At 38.5% G+C, this 22638-nt stretch overlaps 1 protein-coding gene across 3 annotated transcripts in view; it reads left to right on the top strand.

Moving 5' to 3' along the window:
* The window catches only part of EPG5 (ectopic P-granules 5 autophagy tethering factor), a 96684-nt gene that overhangs the window by 42099 nt on the left and 31947 nt on the right, over positions 1–22638 (top strand). For 2 of the 3 annotated variants that reach the window (XM_081263069.1, XM_081263071.1), the window contains 13 exons: positions 516–635; positions 1738–1997; positions 4603–4743; positions 5815–5959; positions 6189–6386; positions 6754–6864; positions 8040–8162; positions 9137–9303; positions 10331–10552; positions 12377–12500; positions 15932–16076; positions 20237–20408; positions 21845–22007. In XM_081263069.1, the coding sequence (XP_081119195.1) occupies positions 516–635; positions 1738–1997; positions 4603–4743; positions 5815–5959; positions 6189–6386; positions 6754–6864; positions 8040–8162; positions 9137–9303; positions 10331–10552; positions 12377–12500; positions 15932–16076; positions 20237–20408; positions 21845–22007 (2091 nt within the window). The remainder of the gene's footprint in view (positions 1–515; positions 636–1737; positions 1998–4602; positions 4744–5814; positions 5960–6188; positions 6387–6753; positions 6865–8039; positions 8163–9136; positions 9304–10330; positions 10553–12376; positions 12501–15931; positions 16077–20236; positions 20409–21844; positions 22008–22638) is intronic. The other variant, XM_081263070.1, reaches the window with a different exon arrangement.

Raw genomic sequence — 22638 nt, 5'->3', positions numbered from 1 at the left:
GTTGCTGAGGTTGTCCTAGAATTTGTGATCCTCCTGCTTCAGCCTACTAAATCACTAGGATTATAGGATTATATGCTTTATCTGTATTATTGAACATCTTATTATTATTGAGAGTGGAACAAGAAAAGGGAATGTAGACTTAATTTGTTAGTTGTCTTCCTTTTTAATTAATATCAAGCATTTTCCTGGTTTGTGGCAGTGCCCTTAACTTATAACTTATGCCACAGTCTTTGTAGAGATCTAGAGTCGGGTGGGGGATTATATTCAAAGATACCAGTTTTAGTCTGGGGTGAGGAATGACTCAGGTTCAGACCTCTCTTGGTTCAGTATAATTGCTCTTTAGATTTCAAAATTTTTCCTTTTGTCATTTATAACTTCACTGTTAGGGGATGTAATGCTTAGAATATTTGGTTTTTGTATCCAAGACCCTGTTTTACTATTCTGTCTATATTTTGGGTCAAAGGTATTTTAAAAAGTCAAGTTGGTATGTTTGTGATTATTTCTCTCTTTAAAAGGGTATTCTACATCTGGATCAAACAGTCCATTCTGAAGTGGCCTTAATGGTTCTAGAAGCTTATCAGAAGTACCTTTCACAGAAGCCATATGCTGGGCTAATTTCTGAAAGTATGAAGCAGGTATTTCTTCCTCTTTTATATTGAAGACATAAATTTTTGTTTACAAATAGACTGGGCATATGAAGCTACAGTATTGATCCTTAGATTTTTCTAAGAACATCACTGGCAGTTTAAGATATTAACATTGGTTTCTATGGTTAAAGTCTTCTTTCTTAAAAAGTAGCTTCTTTATGATCATTTTGGTATCATACAGTTTAAGTTGAGCAGCAGTGATGTATGCTGGAGCTCACTTCTATTAGCTTAGGTGAACTGACTGTTAAATTTTCAGAAACTTTGTAAGCTAGATTGTTATTTTAGTCCGCTTTTTCACTGTTATGACCAAAAGACCTAACAAGAACAGTTAGAGGAGGGAAAATTTATTTGGGGGCTCAGGGTTTCAGAGGTCTTAGTCCATAGATGGCTGATTCCATTCCTGGGACTCAAGGTGAGGCTGAACATCATGGCAGAAGAATGTGGTGGAGGAGAGCACCTCAGGACATGACCATCAGGAAGCAAAGAGAGCTCTGTTCAACAAAAGGGCAAAATGTACACCCCAAAGGCATGCCCCCAGGAACCCACCTCCTCCAGCCACACCCTACCTGCCTACAGTTACTATCCAGTTAATCCCTGTCTGGGAATAACTACTAATTAGGTTAAGATTCATAACCCAGGCATTTCACCTCTAAACTTTGCATTTTCTCACGCCTGAATGTTAGGGGGGCACCTAATATCTAACTCATAACAATTGTTAAACTATTGATAACTTGAAATTGATAGTGGTTTTTATCCCACACAAATTGGCAAATGTTTTGCTTAAATAAGACCTTTCATTCTTAATTACTAAATTAAAAAAAATTTTTTAACCAGCACATGATTTCATGAATATCATATTTTATATCACTTCTCTTTTGATCACATTCTCAAATTGACTAGCAAGGAAGTACAAATGGTTATTTGTGAGTGAGAAATTGCTTTAATGCATTACCTCAAACATTAATTGTAGGCCAGCAAATAGTATATTCTCTTTCAAAGGCACTATTGATCATAAAAAAGAATGAGTAGATGAGGTTACTGATTTAATTTGTGTGCAACTAATGTGGTTTAAAATAAATAATTGTTTTAGGTTTCATATTTGGCCAGTATTGTTCGATATGGAGAAACCCCTGAGACCTCATTTAACCAATGGGCCTGGAATTTGATCTTGAGGTTAAAACTGCACAGAAATGACTATGGAATACAGCAGAATTGCCCAACTGTTCCCTTCTGCAGCATGGTGCCTGACATGACAGAGTCACCAGCATTTCATCCTCTCTTGAAGGCTGTGAAAGCTGGCATGCCCATTGGCTGTTATCTCGCCTTATCTATGACATCTGTGGGCCACAGGTATGGTGTTTGAGTTGAACCTCTAGAGTTGCTTAACCTTATGGGTAGAAATTCTACAATCTCATCTTCTACTTACCAAGAGCTAAGGTCTCCATTAAATCTATAGGGAGGTAATAAGAGCTAAATAATAAGCCTGGATCAGTGGTATCAAGGTAAAGTCTTTCCAAATATACTCAAGATCATTTACTCTCACTAAATAAATAAGCATGTGTATAGTGTATATATGTGTATGTATGTATATATACACAAAAACAGGTATACAGGTATACACACACATATACACCGCAAAATATATTAGAACTTACATTTTAAATAATTCTGTAGAGCTTCCTTATAAAAGGTAAGGACTTTGTCTTGTTTATTTTTGTGCCTACAGAACTTATACTTGATATTCCACAAATGTTGGTGGATTGAATGAATGTGGGAAGGAGCATCTGGTGTCTGAGTGGAGGGTGAGAGGAGGGGAAGAGAGGAAATACTCCTGAATGAAGCCCATGATTCCTCATGGAGAATAAAAGAGATCACATAGTTGGTAGGGCCAAATGTTGGGAAAGATTTGAAAGCTGGGTAAGAGAGGGTAGAACTGATGTAGAGAAGGATAGACTTTTTTAGCCTTTAGGAAGGTATCTTTTACATTGTTTCCAGCAATCTAGTGTCATAAACAGTTTTCTGAACCTCAAGTTCCTCATCTCTAAAATGGAAATAATAAAGATAACAGACTTTATGAGTTTCAAGTGAAAAAAAATATCTTACTTAGAACAGTGCTTGACATGTGAGTTCTTTGAGGATAGTCTTCTGAACTTGTTTCATGATTATTTCTCTAATTGCTAGTATCCATTCTGGGTCTATAGCTCTTTAGTCCTGTTATGGGTTCTCTGCAAACATGCTGATCTGTTTAGTACTGATTACTGAATCCTGAATGGAAACAAGGATGAGAATAAGTGTTTCCTTTTGAGGCTCATTGTACCATAGTCATCTGGGATGTAGATGTTCTGGAGTAGAGAAATAACTTAAAAATAATCTTATGCATGAGATTGGGGTTGGGGATGGAGTAGACAGGAACATAAGTTATATATGAATATAATATTACAGTATGGAGAATAATAGCCAGAAAGTCACGCAGCATCTTTCCCATACTAGAACGTTGCTTTTTTTACTATTTATTTTTATCTAGTATTTTTCCTTTGCTCTTTTTTTTTTTCAGTTATGATGTATGTGTAATTTTGTGGCTTGTTTTTCACTTTTAATATAGTAAGTATCTCCCTCATGGTGTAGCCTTTGCACTATTGTTATTTGAAATAAGTTTTTTTTTCCTCTAGAGGTGAAACAATGTAACTAAACTGCAGGATTAGGAAAGTGGAGGAAAAAACCATTCACTTCTTCTTCTTTTTTTTTTTTTTTAAAGAGAGAGTGAGAGAGGGGAGAGAGAGAAAGAGAGAGAGAGAGAGAGAGAGAGAGAGAGAGAGAATTTTTAATATTTATTTTTTAGTTCTCGGCGGACACAACTTCTTTGTTGGTATGTGGTGCTGAGGATCAAACCCCGGCCACACGCATGCCAGGCGAGCGTGCTACCGCTTGAGCCACATCCCCAGCCCAAAACCATTCACTTCTGCCACTCCAATACAGTGAACATTCTGATGTGACATCATCCCTGTTTTTCCCTCTTTATCTAATTTTTTTACTACTAGTTTTAATTACAAGTATAAATTTTTATGGGCTTTTCCTCTATTATCATTATAGTGGAAATATTTTTCCATGTTGTCTTTGGCCGCCATATGTATTATTTAAAAGTGACCCAATAAGATTACTATTGAATAGATTTTTCTTAAATTTATTTAAGTCATTTCTGTGTATAAATTTTGTAGCTATAAATAAATAAGAAAAGTGAATCTTAACATGGATTATCATCCACATTTTCCCTATATTTGAGATTATTTCTTAAGTACAGAAAAAAATTTTATGACATATTGGTTCTAGAAGCTGGGGACAGTGATTACATGCCTGTAATCCCAGGTACTCCAGAGGCTGAGTCAGCAAGATCCCAAGTTTGAGGCCAGCCTTAACAACTTAGTGAGATACTGTCTGAGAAATAAAATGGTCTGGGGATGGAGCTTAGTGGTACAGTGCCCCTGAGTTCAATCCCCAGTACTGGGAGAAAACATGGTTTTAGGAGAAATTTGCCAGGTTATATTGACAGATTGATCTCACTTTCAAATCTTTCTTTTGCTAGAGTAACTTTTGGGAATAGCCAAACAAAGAGCCCCATAGCTCTTATAAGAAGCCCTGTTTGAGAAGCTCAATAGGGGAGTGGCAATCTCTCTGAACTGGAAATTTGCAAACCTGGGTTCTCATTTTGACCCTTCTCTAGTAAATTATGCAAATTTGGGCATAATATTAATCCTTTCTCATCTATAAAACAAAAGTATAGATAAACTTTTAAGTTCCTTTGTACTTCAGAGTTCTGAGTCTAGTATTTTCTTGTGAAAAATGGACATTAAAAAATATGTTGGAGACTGAGGTACTCCACAGTGTATGATCACTCACTGGAAGAACAGAATTTAAGGAACTAGCTACCTTATGCTCATTGCCTTTTTGTTCTCCATAGCATTGAGAAGTTCTGTGCAGAAGGCATTCCACTGTTGGGAATTCTGGTCCAGTCGAGGCATTTGAGAACAGTGGTCCACGTCCTAGATAAGATTCTACCTTTGTTTTACCCTTGCCAGTATTACCTTCTGAAGAATGAGCAGTAAGTATGTTCTGTCTGTGGCAGGGGACACTTTAGAAATGGCCCAGTGAGCAAATATGACTACATTTGATTTCTGAAGTAAAATGAAGAGAATGATATTTCAGCAATGTATTTTTTAGAGGCAGAAAACTTCTGTGTCCCAGTTTAGTATGCAGGTTAATGAACAATAATTCTAATAACAATTCCAATTTAGTGTCACAAAAGGCATCTCCTTCTCATTTAACTTGAACTGGCTTATTAGAATTTATTAGTATTTAAAAGAGCAGTTGTATCCTTGAGACACCTGGGAACAGTATTCTTGACATTAAGCAGCGATGGCTTTGTCATTGGAACAACAACCAAACATGTTGTTTTTCGTCGCCTATGGTGTGCATAGTGCAGTGTTGTGAATGAATAAATAGGAAGTGGGAAGAGGACCACCTGTTCAGAAGTGGGGAGCTGAGCATATGGCTGGGCCTCATGAAGAGTACTGAAAGGGGAGGTGAGGCCCTATGTAGACCCCATAGTGAGGACAGGTAGTACATCCAAGGAGGGCACAAGGGGAACATTACAGTTTTTCTGTTGCGTATCTTTTCATTCAGTGTGTCTCAGACTTGCTTGGTGATGAGAGTCACCAGAAGGGGCTTATTAAGTATGGATTTCCAGATTCCTCCCTTGGAGCTCTGACTGCAGTAAGAAAGGATTAGGGCCTGGGCATCCTGGAGCTAGGGAAGTTTGGGAATCAAAAGACTTGGAACACATTGTTGTTTTTATTAGTGAAGGTGGGAGTGCCGAGGGTTTGGGATGCTTGGGGGTGTTTTCCTCTAATGTTCTTTACCCTGCTCATGTTTGTATGTCTTGGGCCTGTTAATTAAACTTCTATAGGCAGACAGAATTCCTTTTAGCCCACATCAAATGTGAAATGTTTATTCTTCTGAAATTCTTGAAGATTTATCAGAACCCATAATAGAGCTTTGGTCTAAAAATGGGGCCAATTTAACATTTTTTCTTTATCCTCATGAATAATTAACTGCTGGCAGTTCTGCTAACTCCTGATCAGAAGGTACAGTGTGTGATCTGTGTGCTTGGCAGGTTTTTGTCGCACTTCCTCCTCTTCCTCCACTTGGACAGTGGTGTACCTCAGGGTGTCACACAGCAGGTCACTCACAAGGTGGCACAGCACCTCACAGGAGCCAGCTATGGGGACAACGTGAAGCTTCTCAACAGCATGATCCAGGTCAGGGCCCTTGCAAATCCCTAAATACACTTTCCCCCATCTTCCAACCCAAAGCCTGTGGTGTGAGCACATTAATGATGTGGTCATTTAAAATCATTTGTACAGTGCTTTTAGCACAGAGAAGCCCAACTGATTGAGGCTTTAGTGGAGGTAGATGGCATTTTGTTGTTGTTTTGAAAATGGGAGGCTGGTTATTACCTTTCACGTCACCCAAGCCATTTCTGCACAGGCACATATATCTGTAAGCACGCAGCCCAATGAAGTCGGTCCTGTTGCCGTGTTGGAGTTCTGGGTTCAGGTTCTCATAAGCCAGCATCTTTGGTACCGAGAACAACCCATCCTCTTCCTCATGGACCACTTGTGTAAGACAGCCTTTCAGCTGATGCAGGAGGACTGTGTACAGAAGTTACTCTACCAGCAACATAAGGTAACCTGTTAGTTTATATTTTCATCATTGGCTAGATAATAGTTTTCTAAAAGCTTTTCCTAAATGCACAGTTATTGGTATTACTGTGTGGTCACTACTTTTTTAAAGCTTCGTTTTATGGGCATCTTGTCTTTTCAATCATATCCATTAGCATAGATCCTATGCAACTCAAAGGAAAGGACACCCAGGAAAGGACCTCTGTAGTGCACTGCCTGGGAGAGTTGGTGCAGCTGGCTCATTTTTGAAATCTGTGTTGTATCATCATCTTCCACTCTAGTGGGATAATCACTAACACTCTTGGAAGAGTCAATGACAAAGTTTTAAAAAAATCCTGTTCTCTTTGTTCCACCCCTCCTCCCTGGTGTAGAATGCTCTAGGTTACCACTGTGACCGGAGTCTGCTCTCTTCCTTGGTGAGCTGGATCGTGGCAGGCAACATCACTCCATCTTTCATAGAAGGCTTGTCCATGCCCACTCAGGTATGAAGTCCACTGAGAGGACCATTTGTGATCTTTGTCAACTTCAATGTTGTTATCATCCTTATTAATCTATTACTAATAGCCTGCAATTACTAACATTTGTTTAGCACTTAGTACACAGAGGTACACTTTTCCACTTGGCAGCCCTCTGCCAAGCCCTGTCTATTTTAAAGGTGTTAACAGAGGTTGGGCCAAAAGCTTGACTGCTGAGAGGTTAAGAATGGCGGCCTGGAGCCAGATGGCCCAGGTTTCAGTCTTGGTTCTTCCATTTGTTAGCTGTGTGCATTGGGCCACCTGCTTATATCTCAGTCTTCAACTGTCAAATGAGAATATGATTGCTTTAGGTAAAGCATTCAGAACCATGACTAACACATAGCACTAAGTATTGGACCTTGTTATTGTCATCTTTATTATTGGTGGCATTATTTTCCGTCACTATTACCACTTCTCAGACTGTATAATAAATCATGTCTCTCTTTCATCATTTAAATCACTGAAATCAACATTTCAGTCTTACTTCCTGTTCTTCCTCATATCTCTTGTGATTGAGCAGAAACTGGCTCCTTGCTGTCACCTAGACTCATCTCTGCTTCCCCACCTCCATGCCTCTGCCTCAATTTCTCTCAGAGACCTGCTTTTCCCACCTGTCTATGCAGAGCCTTCTTTGATCCAGCCCTTTGCCTCCATGCAGTCCTCACCACTGCTCACAGTTTTGGTTATTTATATATTAGTCTTGTCTACTCTAATAGATTGGACATTTCTTAAGGACAGAGCCTATGTCTGGCCCTCTTTTCTGCCCCTCACGCGTACAGAACTTGTCCAGTAAATATTGTTGGGAGAATGAACATCCTTCTTGAAGTAGACTTTCCAGATGAGTTTAACATTTTCCAGTTGTCTGTTTTTGTTTTATTCTATAAATGTGACAAGAATATAGGTAGGTATTAAATATGTGTTAATTTTACAAACTAAATGTTTGCTGACTGAGATTGATCATTGAAAACATTTTTTTCCCTGCAGCGCTGGGGATTGAACTCAGGCTCTCATGCGTGCTAGGCAAGTGCTCTACCATTGAGCTACAGCCCCAGCCTTAGCAAAGATTTTAACTTCAACTCAGGATGATTGTATCAGTTGAGTTAGTGGCTCATTTCCTTCCCCTTTCTCTGGTGTCATCATAGGTCTGGTTTGCATGGATTGTGCTGAACATGGAATCCATCTTTGAAGAGGACTCCCAGCTCAGAAGAGTTGTTGAAGGGGAATTGGTTATAAACTCTGCTTTTACCCCTGACCAAGCTCTGAAGGTGCAAATAGTAGTTCTGCATTCGAGTGGTGGGGTGGCTTACACTGCGGTGCTGAGGGATTTGGGATTCACCTTAACATGTGAACTTCTGTGTTTTCTTTTCTTGTGAATATTTGGAAATCCCAAACACCCAACCAGTATTTAAAACATTTGTGTAATTGAAGTGTATACTTGGCTTCCCAAAGTTCATTTAGCAACTGGCCTCATACTCAATAACTTAGAGGTGTGTTCATTGCTCAAGTGAAGGGGATTGCTGTTTTCTTGAAGCAATTGCCATTGTCTCCCAGGTGCATCAGAATCCCCTTGAAAACTTGTTAAAAATTAGATTCCTGATCCCAGCTTTTGAGAGTCTGAATTGTAACCAGGAATTTCTTTTTAACTCCCTAACTGATTCTTAGGCTCACTAATGTGTGAGAAAGACTGAAATAGGGCTTTGGATTTAAAGACCATCTTCTTTTTTTTTTCCTTTAATTTAAATTAATGGTTTTATTTATATCATTAGCATTAAAGACTGTCTGTTTTAGATGCTATAGTATATATTTTGCTTTTGAGTTTCAGAGCCTCTCCAGGAATTCAGTAGGAATTCAGGAAGTCCTTTTAAAATCTAAAATTTCAAAAGACTGATAGAGTTTGACAGTGAGATTGACTTTTGTTTGATTTTCATATCATTTTATGGCCTTGCTCTATAACATTTTTCATGCAAGAGAATTTCATAAATAGAAGTTAGTTTAGACTAGATGACTCTTAATACCCATTTTAGTTCTGGGGTCTGTGAAATGTCTTGACAGCAAAAAGTTGCTGCATGTGCCTTGCTACCAAGGAGGTTAATGTGGCAGTCAGTGGGCTGGAGAAGTGAGTTTTGTGTGACTTTTTTTTCTTATTGAATTGAAAACAAAATGTTTAGTATTGCATTTGGGTCACTTAGAGTAAACTGTCTGTGTCCGTTTTTTAGCTAAAGCTTCTTCTCTGTTGTAGAAAGCCCAGGCCCAGCTGAAGCTCCCGATCATCCCATCCCTACAGAGGCTGCTGATTTATCGCTGGGCCCACCAGGCTCTGGTCACACCTTCTGATCATCCTCTTCTGCCACTCATCTGGCAGAAGTTCTTCCTCCTGTATCTTCATCGCCCAGGACCACAATATGGGTACGGTACCTGTGAGTCCATTCCTGAGACTGTGCTCTTACAGTGGAGTGTGAATCAGCATCATTCTTTGGTGACTTTAAACTAGAAGTCTTCCTCACTCTCTGTTTAAAATTTATTAGAATAGATCTTTTTTGAGTTTGAGGTATCTTAAAGCAGCTTTTCTTTACCATTCTTTGTCCCACACTCTGACTCTGTGCTTTAAACCTCTGGAGATGGCAAAGGGAAAGAAACTTCTTCAAATAGAGGCTCTGTGTGTGACCACTGTGGGACTTGGGCAAGGTCTTTTAGACAGAGTCTTTTGAGTAGCTTAGGGCCTTGCTAAGTCTGGTCTCAAACTTGTGATCTTCCTGCCTTAGTCTCTGGAGTTGCTGGGATTATAGACATGAACCACCACACACACCTTCCCTGCCCTTTTTATTTTTGATTTTGTGACAGGGTCTCAGTAAGTTGCCCAGGCTGGCCTTGAACTTTTGATCCTCCTGCATCAGCAGTGCCATCATGCTGACTTTATTCTTTTTAAAAGTACTTTCATATATAGTTCCACCTTCTCTCTAGGGGATATGTTCCAAAATCCCCTGTGGGTCCTTGAAGCCATGGATAGTACTGAACAATAGATATGCTGTTTTCCTTATATACATACATACTTATGATAAATTTTAATTTATAAATTAGACACAGTAAGAGAGTAACAATAACTAATAATGCATTAGGACCATTATACTGAATATATCCTGAAATAAAATTCTTTTAAACCTAAGCATTTTTTATTTATAGAATTTTCCATTTAATATTTTTGGACGGGGGTGGATTGTAGGTAATTGAATCCACTGAAAGCGAAACTATGAATGAGGAGATACTACTGTACATATCTTGTGGCATCGTCAAAATATCCTTTGAGGTAGAAGTAACGGGTATTGATTTAGTGGTGTGTGGATCCAGCCATAGTAACTTGCCTAGCTGATTGACTGACACATAGAAAGAGGATCTTGTGTTGAAATGTTATGGATCTGTGCTTTTATTTTTTAAGGTTACCCATAGATGGTTGTATTGGAAGAAGGTTTTTTCAAAGTCCTGCTCATATCAACTTGTTGAAAGACATGAAGAGACGCCTGACTGAGGTGGCCGATTTCCACCATGCTGCGAGCAAGGCCATCCGTGTTCCAGCAGAGGGCAGTGAAGGGTTACCAGAGAGCCAGGATGTCACTCCTGGTTACCTGACTTCTCCAGAACTGCACACAGAACTTGTGAGGTGTGATGGTCATTTAGCAGTTTCCCTTTGTTGTTTTCAGCGTGGGTCCTGGGCTGGCACAGTTAGCTGTGGTTCAGTCTCTAGATGTTACTCTTACTCCTGTGAGATTGAATCCACATGCTTTGATTCATATTGGCATATTGAAATGTTTTTCCCTTACGTTCCTCAAGAGAGAAGTGATGCAGCCTCTTGGATATAGCGGGAGTCTGAGTGATAATCGGTGTTGACAACCTCTTCTATTTCTCTTTTTTTTTTTTTTTTGCCAATTTTAAATAGAGTTTTATTTAAGACATTGCATTTTCCACTTACAGTGTTTATGAAGTGCAATGTTATTTTCTTTCTCTTCTGTTTCTTCATGTAAAAATAGAAATAAACCAAAAGAAATTGATCATAGCAGGCACACAACTAAAGCCTTCTAGAAGAGCTCTTTAGAAATCAGTGACCCTGTTTGGGCTCTATAAATGTGGTTCATAGAGTCACCCTGTGGGATTCAGGGATCCACCTGGGGTGGTGGTAGTGGTGGTGTCAAATTTTATCAAAATGGGAGGTTGGAGAACTAGGAAGTAGGTTTGGGTTTTATTCACATTGTTCCCTCACCTTTCATCTGTAAATTTAATATAAATCAAATATTAATCTTATAAATAGGACTTAATAAAAATGACTCTTAATAATTAACTCTGACTACAAAGTAGCTTGGTGGGGAAAGCCAGCATTTTATCTGGCACTGAGGCCTCAGGCTTACTTGACCTTAGCCCCTCAGAATTTGTTCTCAGCCTTCAAAATAATTTTCCCCTTGCTTGGATGAAGGAAAACTCATTTTTTAAAAAACCAGGCTTAATCTCTTTGAACATTTCAGATCAGCCAACAAAGACTTTGATACTTCTTCTGTCTCTCTTAAATCCACCCCCTGTGGTGATTATAAAGTGGCCATCTATCTCACTGAGTCAGAAACTGGAAGCAAGAACTACACACATACCAACCTCTTCCCTTAAGGCCCTCACAGCCTTCCATGTCTGTCTTCTGGACACCCTGCCCTGGAGGTAAAGGATGTAGTCTTCCACTTCACTGAGCATGGCCACGTGCTGATTTCTGGTCATTTGTGTGTGCCAGCTACTTTTCTAGTTCTGTTGATGGAAACAACTGCTCAGAATATCAGTGACCTTAGCTAGTGGACTTTGTGCCTTGTAAAAACAAAAATAAAGGAAACATAATTATATTTTTAAAAAAGTTTTTACTGGAAAATCAAGTTGTTGTTTTTTTTTTAAAAAATTTTTAAAGCCTGACTTTGTTTATTCCTTCTTAATGAGAACAGGGTGCACACATGACAGTGAGTTTGATTTATAATTCCTCAAGTCAGGAGCTGGCCATGGAGTCTCTGGCTGGCAAGTTCTTTCAATGCAAAAGTTCTATGAAAGAGAAAATTTGATCATTTGAATGTTATTTTCACTTTTCCAAACACTAGGGCTTACTGTGACTGAATTGTTTAGGAAAGCAAAGCTGCAAATTCAGATTCTAGGGCTGTGGTATAATCATCTCCTTCAGTTACTTTTTCTGTATACTGTGTTTAACCCCAAAGACCCTTTTTTAGACCTTTTTTTTTTTTTTTTTTTTTTTTTAGCAATTATTGCATCAGATTTTAACGATAGGGGACAGTTCTCTACTGCTGGACCATGAGTTTTTTGGGAGGGGTGGTGGTTGTTTGGTATATTTTCTGGATTGTGGGCTTTCTTTACTCTGATAGACTTGTGCCAGAGGTCTTAGCAATGTAAGAAACTTCATCTGAACATTTAAAAACTCACATAACTTATGTTTTTTATCTTTTAGGCTCTTCAATGTATATATATTATGGCTAGAAGACGAAAATTTTCAAAAAGGAGATACCTATATCCCTTCTCTACCAAAGCATTATGATATTCACAGGCTAGCAAAAGTGATGCAGAATCAGCAGGTGAAACTATGGCATTGTCTTGTTGAGCATTTCTGAATGTCATTTGAACCAGTCATAGTTACAATCTCAGGGTGAAACCACTTATTGATATGGAAGTGGGTGGTCATGGGGATGGTCATTATTTCTGTAGGTTTTCTCAATGTATAAGTGATTGTGTTGAGAGGATATTCCCTTTTGAATCTCTAGCCCCACTGTGACTTCACCTGGAGGCCTAAACTCATTTTTGAGCTTTTTACAACTTCTACGTATCTTTCTTTGACTGTTTGTATTCTTTTTTATTTTAAATTGTCAGCAGCAGAACACTTTTAAGCAATCATCTCTACCATAAAAAAGCTCAGGGAAAGTTTAAAAATATTTTTATTTTTTGCAGTTCAGGATTGAGCCCAGGACCTTATGCATACTTGGCAAATATTCTACCATCAAGCTATATGCCCAGCCATTAGTGGAAAGAATTTTAAGCATTCATAAGTTACACAGGCGATCAGTTGCAGGGAGGAGATGAGGAGCTCACCTTTGTCTTTGAAGAGGTTTATTTCTTGGTGTCCTTTCTAGAACCACTTGATTCTAGTCTCTGTGTGTCCTAAGCTGTTTTCTTTCTGGCACCCAAAGATGTCTTTGATCCTTTTTCAGAACCAAACCTCTAATCTCTGGTTTCTTGAAGCTTCTGTGGCCAGCTTGAGATAGGGCTGAGGTTGGGGGAGACATGTCTGTCCTCTTCTGGATCCTTTCTTCTAGAGCCTGAACTGTATTGGACATTGACCCCAATGTTGGAATGTGATTTGAGAACCTCTAAGATTTGAGTGGCTTGCCATTGGACCCTTAAGCCTACCCACTTCCACATAATGTGTAATACTTCCTCTCCTGTTGGTTCTGCTGTTTTCTTTTCCTTCCCTTTCTCCCAGTAGTACTTACTGAATGCCTTCTACATTCCAAAAGTTTAATGTCAAAGATACAAAGAGATGTGATATACTCTCTGCTTACAAGGAGCTTCTTGTCAAATGGGGGCCTAAACATTTTTCATGTCTGTGATCAAGATTGGGAGTGGAATGCAGGGTGCTGTGGAAGCAGAGAGGGGCTGCAGTGGTGGGAGACCTATGAAATGAGCCCTGGGGATAGATGGGTCTCTTGCAGGCTAGGCAAGAGCTCTCCTGCTGAGCCACTTCAGCAGCCCTCTTCTGAAGTATTTATTTGGAGAGCTATCAAAATAACCCATCAGTGATTAAATGGATGAATTAAAAATATATTGAGGAAAATCAGTAGATTTTATGATGGGTTAATTACCCAAGAACTCCAAAATTTCTAGCTTGGGCAGTTAGAAATGCTATTTACCAAGTTAGGGAATGTAGTAAGAGGAAGTGCCTACGGCTTCAGAGAGCTTCTTATTCTGCTCTATTACAAGTACTTGGCCTGGAGGGGAGATACAGATCTAGAATTCAGGAATGAGCCTGGGTGGGAAACGTGGGTTTAAGAGTGATAGAATGTTTAGATTAAGCAGAGGACTGCAGGTGGAATTCTGAGAAATAACATGTAAGGGCCCAGAGAAATAAGGCTGGGGATAGAGGAAAAGTAAATTTGAGATCATGGTGGCCTCAAATCCTTTTAGTGCTGTTCATGCTCATCTTTTCTTTTTTTTTTTTTTTTCTTTTTTTTTTAAAGAGAGAGTGAGAGAGGAGAGAGAGTGAGAGAGAGAGAGAGAGAGAGAGAGAATTTTTGATATTTATTTTTTAGTTCTCAGCGGACACAACATCTTTGTTGGTATGTGGTGCTGAGGATCGAACCCGGGCCGCACGCATGCGAGGCGAGCACGCTACCACTTGAGCCACATCCCCAGCCCCGCTCATCTTTTCTTTACATTCTACATCCAAAGTCCTTATCCAGACCTTTGCACAATATAGGTGCTTTAATTTTTTAAAAAAATTTACCATAGCTTTCTTGGTTCTTTCCCATTTATTCTTATTCCTTAGCATTTGCAATCAGTTGCTTTTCTTCTTTTTTTTTTTTTTTTAGTTTTTGCTTACCATTTAATATGCAACTTTTTTTTTTTTTTAAATCTGTAACTAAAATTCCTGGAATTGTCTTTTGTTTACCAATCAGCAACTCCCAGTATTTGCTTTAATCTTTCGGTCTCTGTCAACAGTTATTTAGTGCAGAGATGGACAGGGTGACCTGGTGATGGTATTTATAGGAGAAGCGTTGTCTACATAGCAGGAGGATCTGCAACAGTCCAGGCGCAGACAGGCGTGATCGGGTGCAGGATTACTTTGGAGCTTCTTCTCTGATCCTGGAATGCCTTGTCCTGTGCTTAGTTTAGAAATAATGATTTAGTATTTGATAACAGTGGCTTATTAAGAAGCCAGTATGTTTTTAGGATTAGAGGGATCCTTGGGACTGTGGAACACTTAATGAGGGGGGCAAGGAGATCATTGTCTACAAAACCATATCATGTTTGATTACTTGCTATGCTGTTTGAAGTCATCATTAGTGTGTATTATTATCTGACATTTTTATTGTTGTTCAGGGTAGCCCACCATTCTAATATGTGATGATCCCCAAAGTAAAGAAATATAGTTCAGAATATGCAAGATAGCCCACTGAAATATGGAAAGAAAATACTAGAGCCTGTTTTTTCTCATTTTATCTACTTATTTATTTTATTTTTTTATGAGTAAATTCTGCCATTAAGAAAAATAGAATAACGTAATAGATATGCCCTTTTCCCCCTCCCTTCATGTGTCTAGTTTTCTCTATAGCCCATCTACTCTCTCTACCATATTATCTTGGAGGTAAACTTAGAGGTCATTTGATACATAAAGATTTTTTTAAAAGATAAAGATAAAATAACCCAATAGCATTTATGTCTAGAAAATATTAATAATTTCTTACTATCAAATATCTAGTCATCTATCTGTTCAAACTTTTTCTTACCTCAAATGTGATAAAAATTTTAAAATTTATTTTTTGGTTCTGGGGATTGGTTGCAGTGGCACTCTGGCACCAACCTATATACCTGGTCTTTTTTTCCATCCCTCTGTGGTACTGAGGATTGAAACCAGGGGCATTGTGTCACTGAGCTATACCCCCAGTTATGTTTTATAATTGTGTATTTTGAGACAGGGTCTTGCTAAATTGTCAAGGCTCACATTGAACTTGCAGTCCTCCTTCCCTGGCCTCCTGAGTCATTGGGATTGCAATCATGCACTATCACCCCTGGCAAAAAGTTATTTTTTTAATCTTGGTACAATTTAAAAAAAGAAGTTGCAGATATTGCTAACATTATTAGTGACCATTTAAAATGCAGTCTATCCTAATGCTAGAGAATTTGAAGTTGACCATCTCATATTGAAACTTACTGGTTCACTTTATAGTTAAATGTATAGTTTTATATGTGAATAATAGTTTGTCAGAATTCAAGTACTATGGTTTTATTCCAGGATCTGTGGATGGAGTATTTGAACATGGAACGTATCTATCATGAGTTCCAGGAAACTGTTGGTGTGTGGATGCAGGCCAAGCTCGAATCCCATTCCATACCCTGCAGCTTGTCGGCACAGCTGGACTTCACTGATCCTTTGTTGGGTGAGTTTTATTATCATCAGCCCCTTTAAAGACTGACTGACTGAATGAATGAATGATTGCATCAGAGTCATTGAGGATTACCTTTTCCACACTTTTATCCCTCTGGTGAGAATTGCTTTTGAGTTTAATGTTAACTTAGGACCACTAAGGACTAGGTTAGGCTGCAAATGAGAATCCAAACCAGAAATGACTTAAATCTCTTTGGGTAGAGATTTTCATTTCTCTCACATAGAAGAAGTTTGGAGGCAGGCAGTTGAGAGCAGTAGGGTGGGCTCATGACCCCTGCAAGCTTTCAAGGACCTGCTGTCCCACTGTTTGCACAGATGGCATCCACTTCCAGTTCAGGATGGCTGTTTATGCTTAACTGTCTGCTTCACATTCACATTCCAATCAGCAGAACAGGAAATCTTTCTTAAAAAAACTCTTTCAAGGGATTCCACCTCTTGGGTCCCCTTCTTCCTCCGGGAGAAGTCTTTTCTGCTGTCCTTTAATAAACTTCTAATTTCTACTCTGAAAAAAAAAAAAAAAAAAAAAAACCTCTTTCAAGAATCTCAGACTTTCCAGTTATATCTCATTGCCCCAAACTGAGACACAGGGCTGAACTTAGCTGGAAAGGAAGCTGGGATGCTCATGATTCATTTCTTTTTTGATGCTTTAAAAAGAAATTTCAATTTACTTAGGAAACTATGTGTAAAATGCAACTTCAAATGTAATTATTGTAGGTTTATAGTTTTAGTGTTCAAAAGTCTATTTTTCTTTTATACTTTTTTTCTGAACCCAGAACCTATACCATTCAAATGGACCACATTTCCAGAATTGTCTACTATTGTTTCTAGAGGATGTTATAAGTTATCAGTTTTCTATGCTGGGCTACCAAAAGCCTATTTAACTTATAAAGTTGCTGATGTATTTCATTAACAAAATTATAGAAGATTATAGTTGACTTACACATTAATGTTAATTGCTGAATGTTTTTAAAATATAGAACATAAAAGTAAAATTGTAAATACAATTGTTGCCCAAAATATTATAATATATAGTATAATAGAATACCAAAGTGATTCAGAAAAAGGCAAAAGAAAATAAACAAAAAACCTCTCTTATTCCTCTTATTTCAGCTCTGCTTCAAACAGCTTGTTAGGTGTGTGAAAAGCAAAAATAGAACCTCTCTGGGCTTAAGCTTTGCAAAATGAAGGTGCTGACAGTCTTATCTAATACTTCAAAAAATTTCTCTCCAACATCTTTTTCCTTTGTTTTTTTCCCTGAAAAAAAAAATAATAATAATGTTTTTCTGCTTATAACAGTTATGTGCTCATTGGAAAAAAAACAAAAAAGCAAGCCAAACATGGTGGTACATGTCTGTAATCCCAGCAACTTGGGAAGCTGAGATACGAGGATTGCAAGTTCAAGGCCAGCCTTAACACCTTAGTGAGGCCCTCAGCATCTTAGTGATACCCTATCTCAAATAAATTAAGGTGGTGTACACCTGTAATTCCAGTGTCTCAGGAGGCTGAGACAGGAGGATTGAGAGTTCAGAGCCAACTTCAGCAAAAGTGAGGTGCTAAGCATCTCAGCAAGACCTGTCCCTAAATAAAATACAAAAAAGGGCTAGGGATGTAACTCAGCCGCCAACTGCCCCTGAGTTCAATCCTTGGTTACTCGCGCCCCTACAAAAAAATTTAAAAAGGGCTTAGGGATGTATCTCAGTGGTAAAGCACCCCTAGGTTTCCCTGGTACCAAAGAGAGAGAAAGAGAGGAGGGAGGGAGAGGGAGAGGGAGAAAATAAAAGAAAAGAAAAGAAAAGCAGTATAGGAAGATATATAGAGGAAGGTTTGAAAATGGCCTTCCACCTAACTATTCAGATTTTCATTTTCTACTCCTGAAAGTTAGATGAGAAGAATGAACATGTGTTTAGATCTAGAAACTAGTAAATGCTCTCTGTTCATGCCTGTGTGTCTGTAATGCTTTCATTGGTACCCCAATACTGCCCTAAAAGGCTAATTGTCTTTTCTAGAGTTAATACAATAAGTTAGTTGGTTTTGGCCACTGTCCTAGTACTTTATGTGTATTAACTCAGTCCTCATATTAGTCCAGTTTGAGTGTTCCTTGTTAAGCAGAGAAACAACCCAAGTGTAGGATGGTTGTTGGGTAACTTGCCTCCATGGGCCACATCTAGGAATTCTGACAGCTGTCTGGCTCCTGAGACCTTTCTGTTCACCACTTAATAATATTCCTACTTCTTGTTTCTGACCATCAGTACAGGTTGCAGTTCTAAACAAAATTGGGGCCTGTGTTTCTGAATAATAACTTTCAGTTTTTTTTCAAAGGAGAACAGATTAGGTGATGATTATATCAATGATTGAACTTGTGGTTATGGTTGTAGGAAAAATTTGACGAGCATACTTATGACACTGATTTATATTTCTTGACCTATTTTCTTGGACTGAAAATTTTTTCAGTTGTGGTCCAACATATGCCCTGAATTTTAATTTTTTTCTCTTTTATTCTGTATTTAAAATATTATCCTTAATTTTTCTTTCATGGTAAGTTTAATTGGGTTGAAAGGGCCCCCAATTTGTCTTGTAGAGTCATGACCTGTAATGTTGTTTGAAAGAAACTCTAACACAGATGGTCACAAGTCTTATCCAATGATGACTGTCCAGCTTTGTCACATCTGTGCAAAGAGTGGTGGTTCTAGTGGAAAAACACCAGTTACAAAGGACAATGCTGTGCTTGATCCTTTTGGAATGTTAACTTTCATCTGTTTGGGGTATAAACAATACAAGTCTCCTTCTGCCAAGTAAAATTATGGCCATTAAATTTTCTTTGATTTTTCTCAACAAGAATAGAAAGTTGAGTGTTACATCTGGAATGAGATTGGAAATCCATAGACGTTGCTTAACTACTGTTGACTTACTGATCTGAAGTTTCCTTGACCTCTCTCCTCTGATAACTTTACTATTACAGTTTTTTATCCCCAAACTGGTGTATAACAGCAGTTTTCCTAGTGTTCTCAGTTCCACCTGCTGTTGGTATGTATATAGCAAGGTGCAGAGAGGGAGAGGAGATAAATTTATTAGACACACACTATATATACTATTCCATATTTAAGTGCAAGAAATATCAGATTTTTGAATTTTATTAATCAGTCTGGGACCATGTGTGATCTAGTGCAGAATTGCTTGGTATGGATTCACCTTTATTTCTTTTGTATGGAACTGGGCACCTTATATGGACTATCAGAGCATTTGCTGAGTGAGTGAATGAATAAGTGACCAACTGGCTATGTGACTGCATAAACATGGGTGCTTTTGGATTTTATGCCCATGTCTTCCTTCATTTTATCTTTTATATTTCTAGCCCTGCTATTCAAATCTTGAATTAGTTTTAGATTTTTCACTTAGTTTTTATTCCATAATGCTCATTCCTTCTTCTCCTGTCCTGCAAAGTGTCTTTGGATGGTGTCATTAAGCTATTTTTTTTTGCGGAGGGGGGCGTACTGGGGGAACTCAACCACTGAACTATATCCCCAGCCCTATTTTGTATTTTATTTAGAGACAGAGTCTCACTGAGTTGATTAGCCATTGCTGAGGCTGGCTTTGAACTCAAAATCCTCCTGTCTCAGCCTCTCGAGCTGCTGGGATTAGCAGGTGTGCGCCACCGTACCCTGTGCTGTTAAACTTCTAACTGGACTACTTGCCTCTGAATCTATGCTGTTAGCCTCATCCATCATCTAGATGGTAGCTACTGTGTCTTGAGCTTGCTTAGAGCTGCTCTCTAGATCCCTTTTACACTAACATCAAGTCCAAACAGCTTAGTATGTCATGCAAGGCTGTTACAAGTAGTAATTTAATATCATTAACTTTTGCTCTTTAGCTACCATTATATTATAAAATTTTCAAGGACAGGGATTCTATTGAATTGTAGCACATGCCCCTGCTGAACTCCTAGCTCCTAGTAGAATGTTACTAGACCCATGTGTGCTTACTCAAAATTCATAAGAACCAGAAAATAATGATTTTTATGGCTCCTTGTGGTTTAAGGAACCAATCTGGGGATCTCTAGCATTCTTTATAAAGTAACAGAGCACAGCTTTGTACCATTTGGTATAGTACTACTTACTAGTACCCATTACCTTGTAAATTTATTTTTTCTTTTAGCCAAAGAAAGGATCTTAAGTAACTTGCGGAAACACGAGGCTCCCCAACCTCCCCTTGTTCTGCATCCCATGAGGCCTCCTGTGCCAGTTATTTCCTCCACCGTCCTGCTGAGTCACAAGGAAACTACCCAACTGGTGTGCACAGACCTGAATGTGCTGCAGCAGCAGGCCAGGTAAGACCACGTGCCCTCTGGGGTCATGCTCCTGGGCTTGGCTGCCTTGCCAGCCTGGATGATTTAGTACCTGACTGGCGTCCTCATGGGCGCTCTCACCGTGAGGTAATTTGACCAGACTGGCCCAGGCAGTTCACTTGGTGAACTGAGCCTTGACAAGTCTTTAAATTTCATGTTGAAATTATGTTTGCTTTTCTTGTGGACTACCAATCTGACTTATTTTCTGTGGGGGCACTTCTGAGTGACAGCAGTATTGGCCAAGATTTTCTTATGCTTCCCTGAGGAGACTTTCTGATACTGGAAAATGGTGTTGGAAGTGGGGATGAAAAGAGTTTTGCTTTCTTTTGTCACTGCTTTGCTGTATGAACTCTTTGTTCTTTAGAAAATTGACATAGTCACTTGGTTGACGCATGAGAAAGCCCTTCAGTGTTTTTAGTTCACATGGTAGACACGGAATACACTGTTCAAGGTTTTGATGCTAGCTTACATTCTTGTAAGGAGCATATGTGGAGAAGTCTCTTTTATTAATAGTAAATGAGCCTTATTTTTGTTTTTGTAGATCTTTTCTTCCTTTTTATTGGCAAATTATATACAACAGTAAGATTCATTGTTACATATTTGTATGTGCACATAAATATTACAGTATAATTTGGTCAATTTCATTCTCCTAGCATCTTTCTAAATAAGCCTTATTTTTACAAATCCCATATAAATCAATTTTTTATTGATTTTTTTTCTTGCCTCCATTTGATCCCAATGTTTATTGTGCACACTTTAATCCCAATGTTGTGTGCACACTTGTGCGTCTGCCCATTAACAATAATAATAAATACAGTTAGAACAGTATTGACATCCCCTATACATAGTTTGCTTTTTTAAGTCTTTGATATTTCAGTTTGAATTGCTAATAACAATGTTATTTTACTTAAAATTAAGGCATTCTTTTTTAAAAAAGTTTTTTTTTTCTAGTTGTAGATGGACAGAATGCCTTGATTATTTTTGTTTATTTTTATGTGATGCTAAGGATTGAACCCAGTGCCTCACACACGCTAGGCAAGTGCTCTGCCACTGAGCTGTAGCCCCAGCCCAAAGGCACTCCTTTAGCATGAATAAATTAGAGGCCTTCTTTGTTCTTGTATATTTCAGGGTCTATTTTAAAAGCCATATCAATATACAGCATATTCTAAATGGAGATTTGTTTGAGTAAAAAGTTGTGCCACTTTACCAGAATGCTTTTTCTTTTTTTCTCTTGTTTCTTATCTTTCTGGTCAGTTGGTCTGCTAGGAGTTGGTTTGGCCAAGCCATGGCACATACACCTTTTGTCTTCTTGTTAATTGTTTTATGTTATAGTACCGGCTGGGGTAGCTGGAAGCCTTTATCACTTTTCATAGAACCTTCCCGAAGACTTTCTTTTACCTTCTGGTGGTATTTTTCAGAACTGCAGCTCTTCGGGAGTCTCAGCAGGTTGCCCTGGATGGTGAGCTGTTGGATATAATGCCCAAACAGTACATGAATAGAGAAGAACAGACCACACTGCATTTGGAGTGTAGAGGCAGCAGTGGTAAGAAATGCCAGGGAGCAGCAGTTGTAACAGTTCAGGTAGGATTGTTTATATTCTTTGTAATATAGAGAATTTTAATTGAGTTGCCAATATTGATACATTGTTGGAAAAAAATTGAAAGAACAATAGTGTATGATTTGCGCCTGAAACATTTCATAGTTTTAGGGGGAGTGAGAACACACAGAGCTAATCACACACATTTCTTTGAGTACATGAGTACTACAGGATATTCAAATATGAATTCATAGAAATGTAGAATCATTGTGAAGATGGGCTTAAACTGATCCTCAAAATATTTCAATGATGCTAGTTTGGATTCAGTTAGAAAATATGGGGATGGAGTTGCCATGAAGTCACTAGAGGCCAGTGACTAGATCAGTGTATTAGTAGATCAGTCCATTCCACCTGTTTTGTGGAATAGTGGAAAGGTTGGTGTGAGCTATGACAGCTCTGTGGCTGATACCAAAGACAGCAGGGAACTCCTGAGGACCAATATGGGAAGGACAGAGCCAGCAAGTCAGTTGGGTGTAGCTTGCCAACAGGCCATGAGAGACAGACATGTGACTATATAAACTATATGCTTCATTTGCCTTCTTGCACTTCTTGCGCATCTTTCATTGATGCTAAAAATGAATTCAGTATTTTCTGAGCTGGAAAAGAAATATTTAG

The sequence above is a fragment of the Spermophilus citellus genome, assembly GCF_964194105.1.
Source record: "Spermophilus citellus genome assembly, chromosome: 12".
Classification (NCBI taxonomy): domain Eukaryota; kingdom Metazoa; phylum Chordata; class Mammalia; order Rodentia; family Sciuridae; genus Spermophilus; species Spermophilus citellus.
Note: the sequence above shows the minus strand (reverse complement) of the source record. Positions and strands in the feature narration are given on the sequence as shown.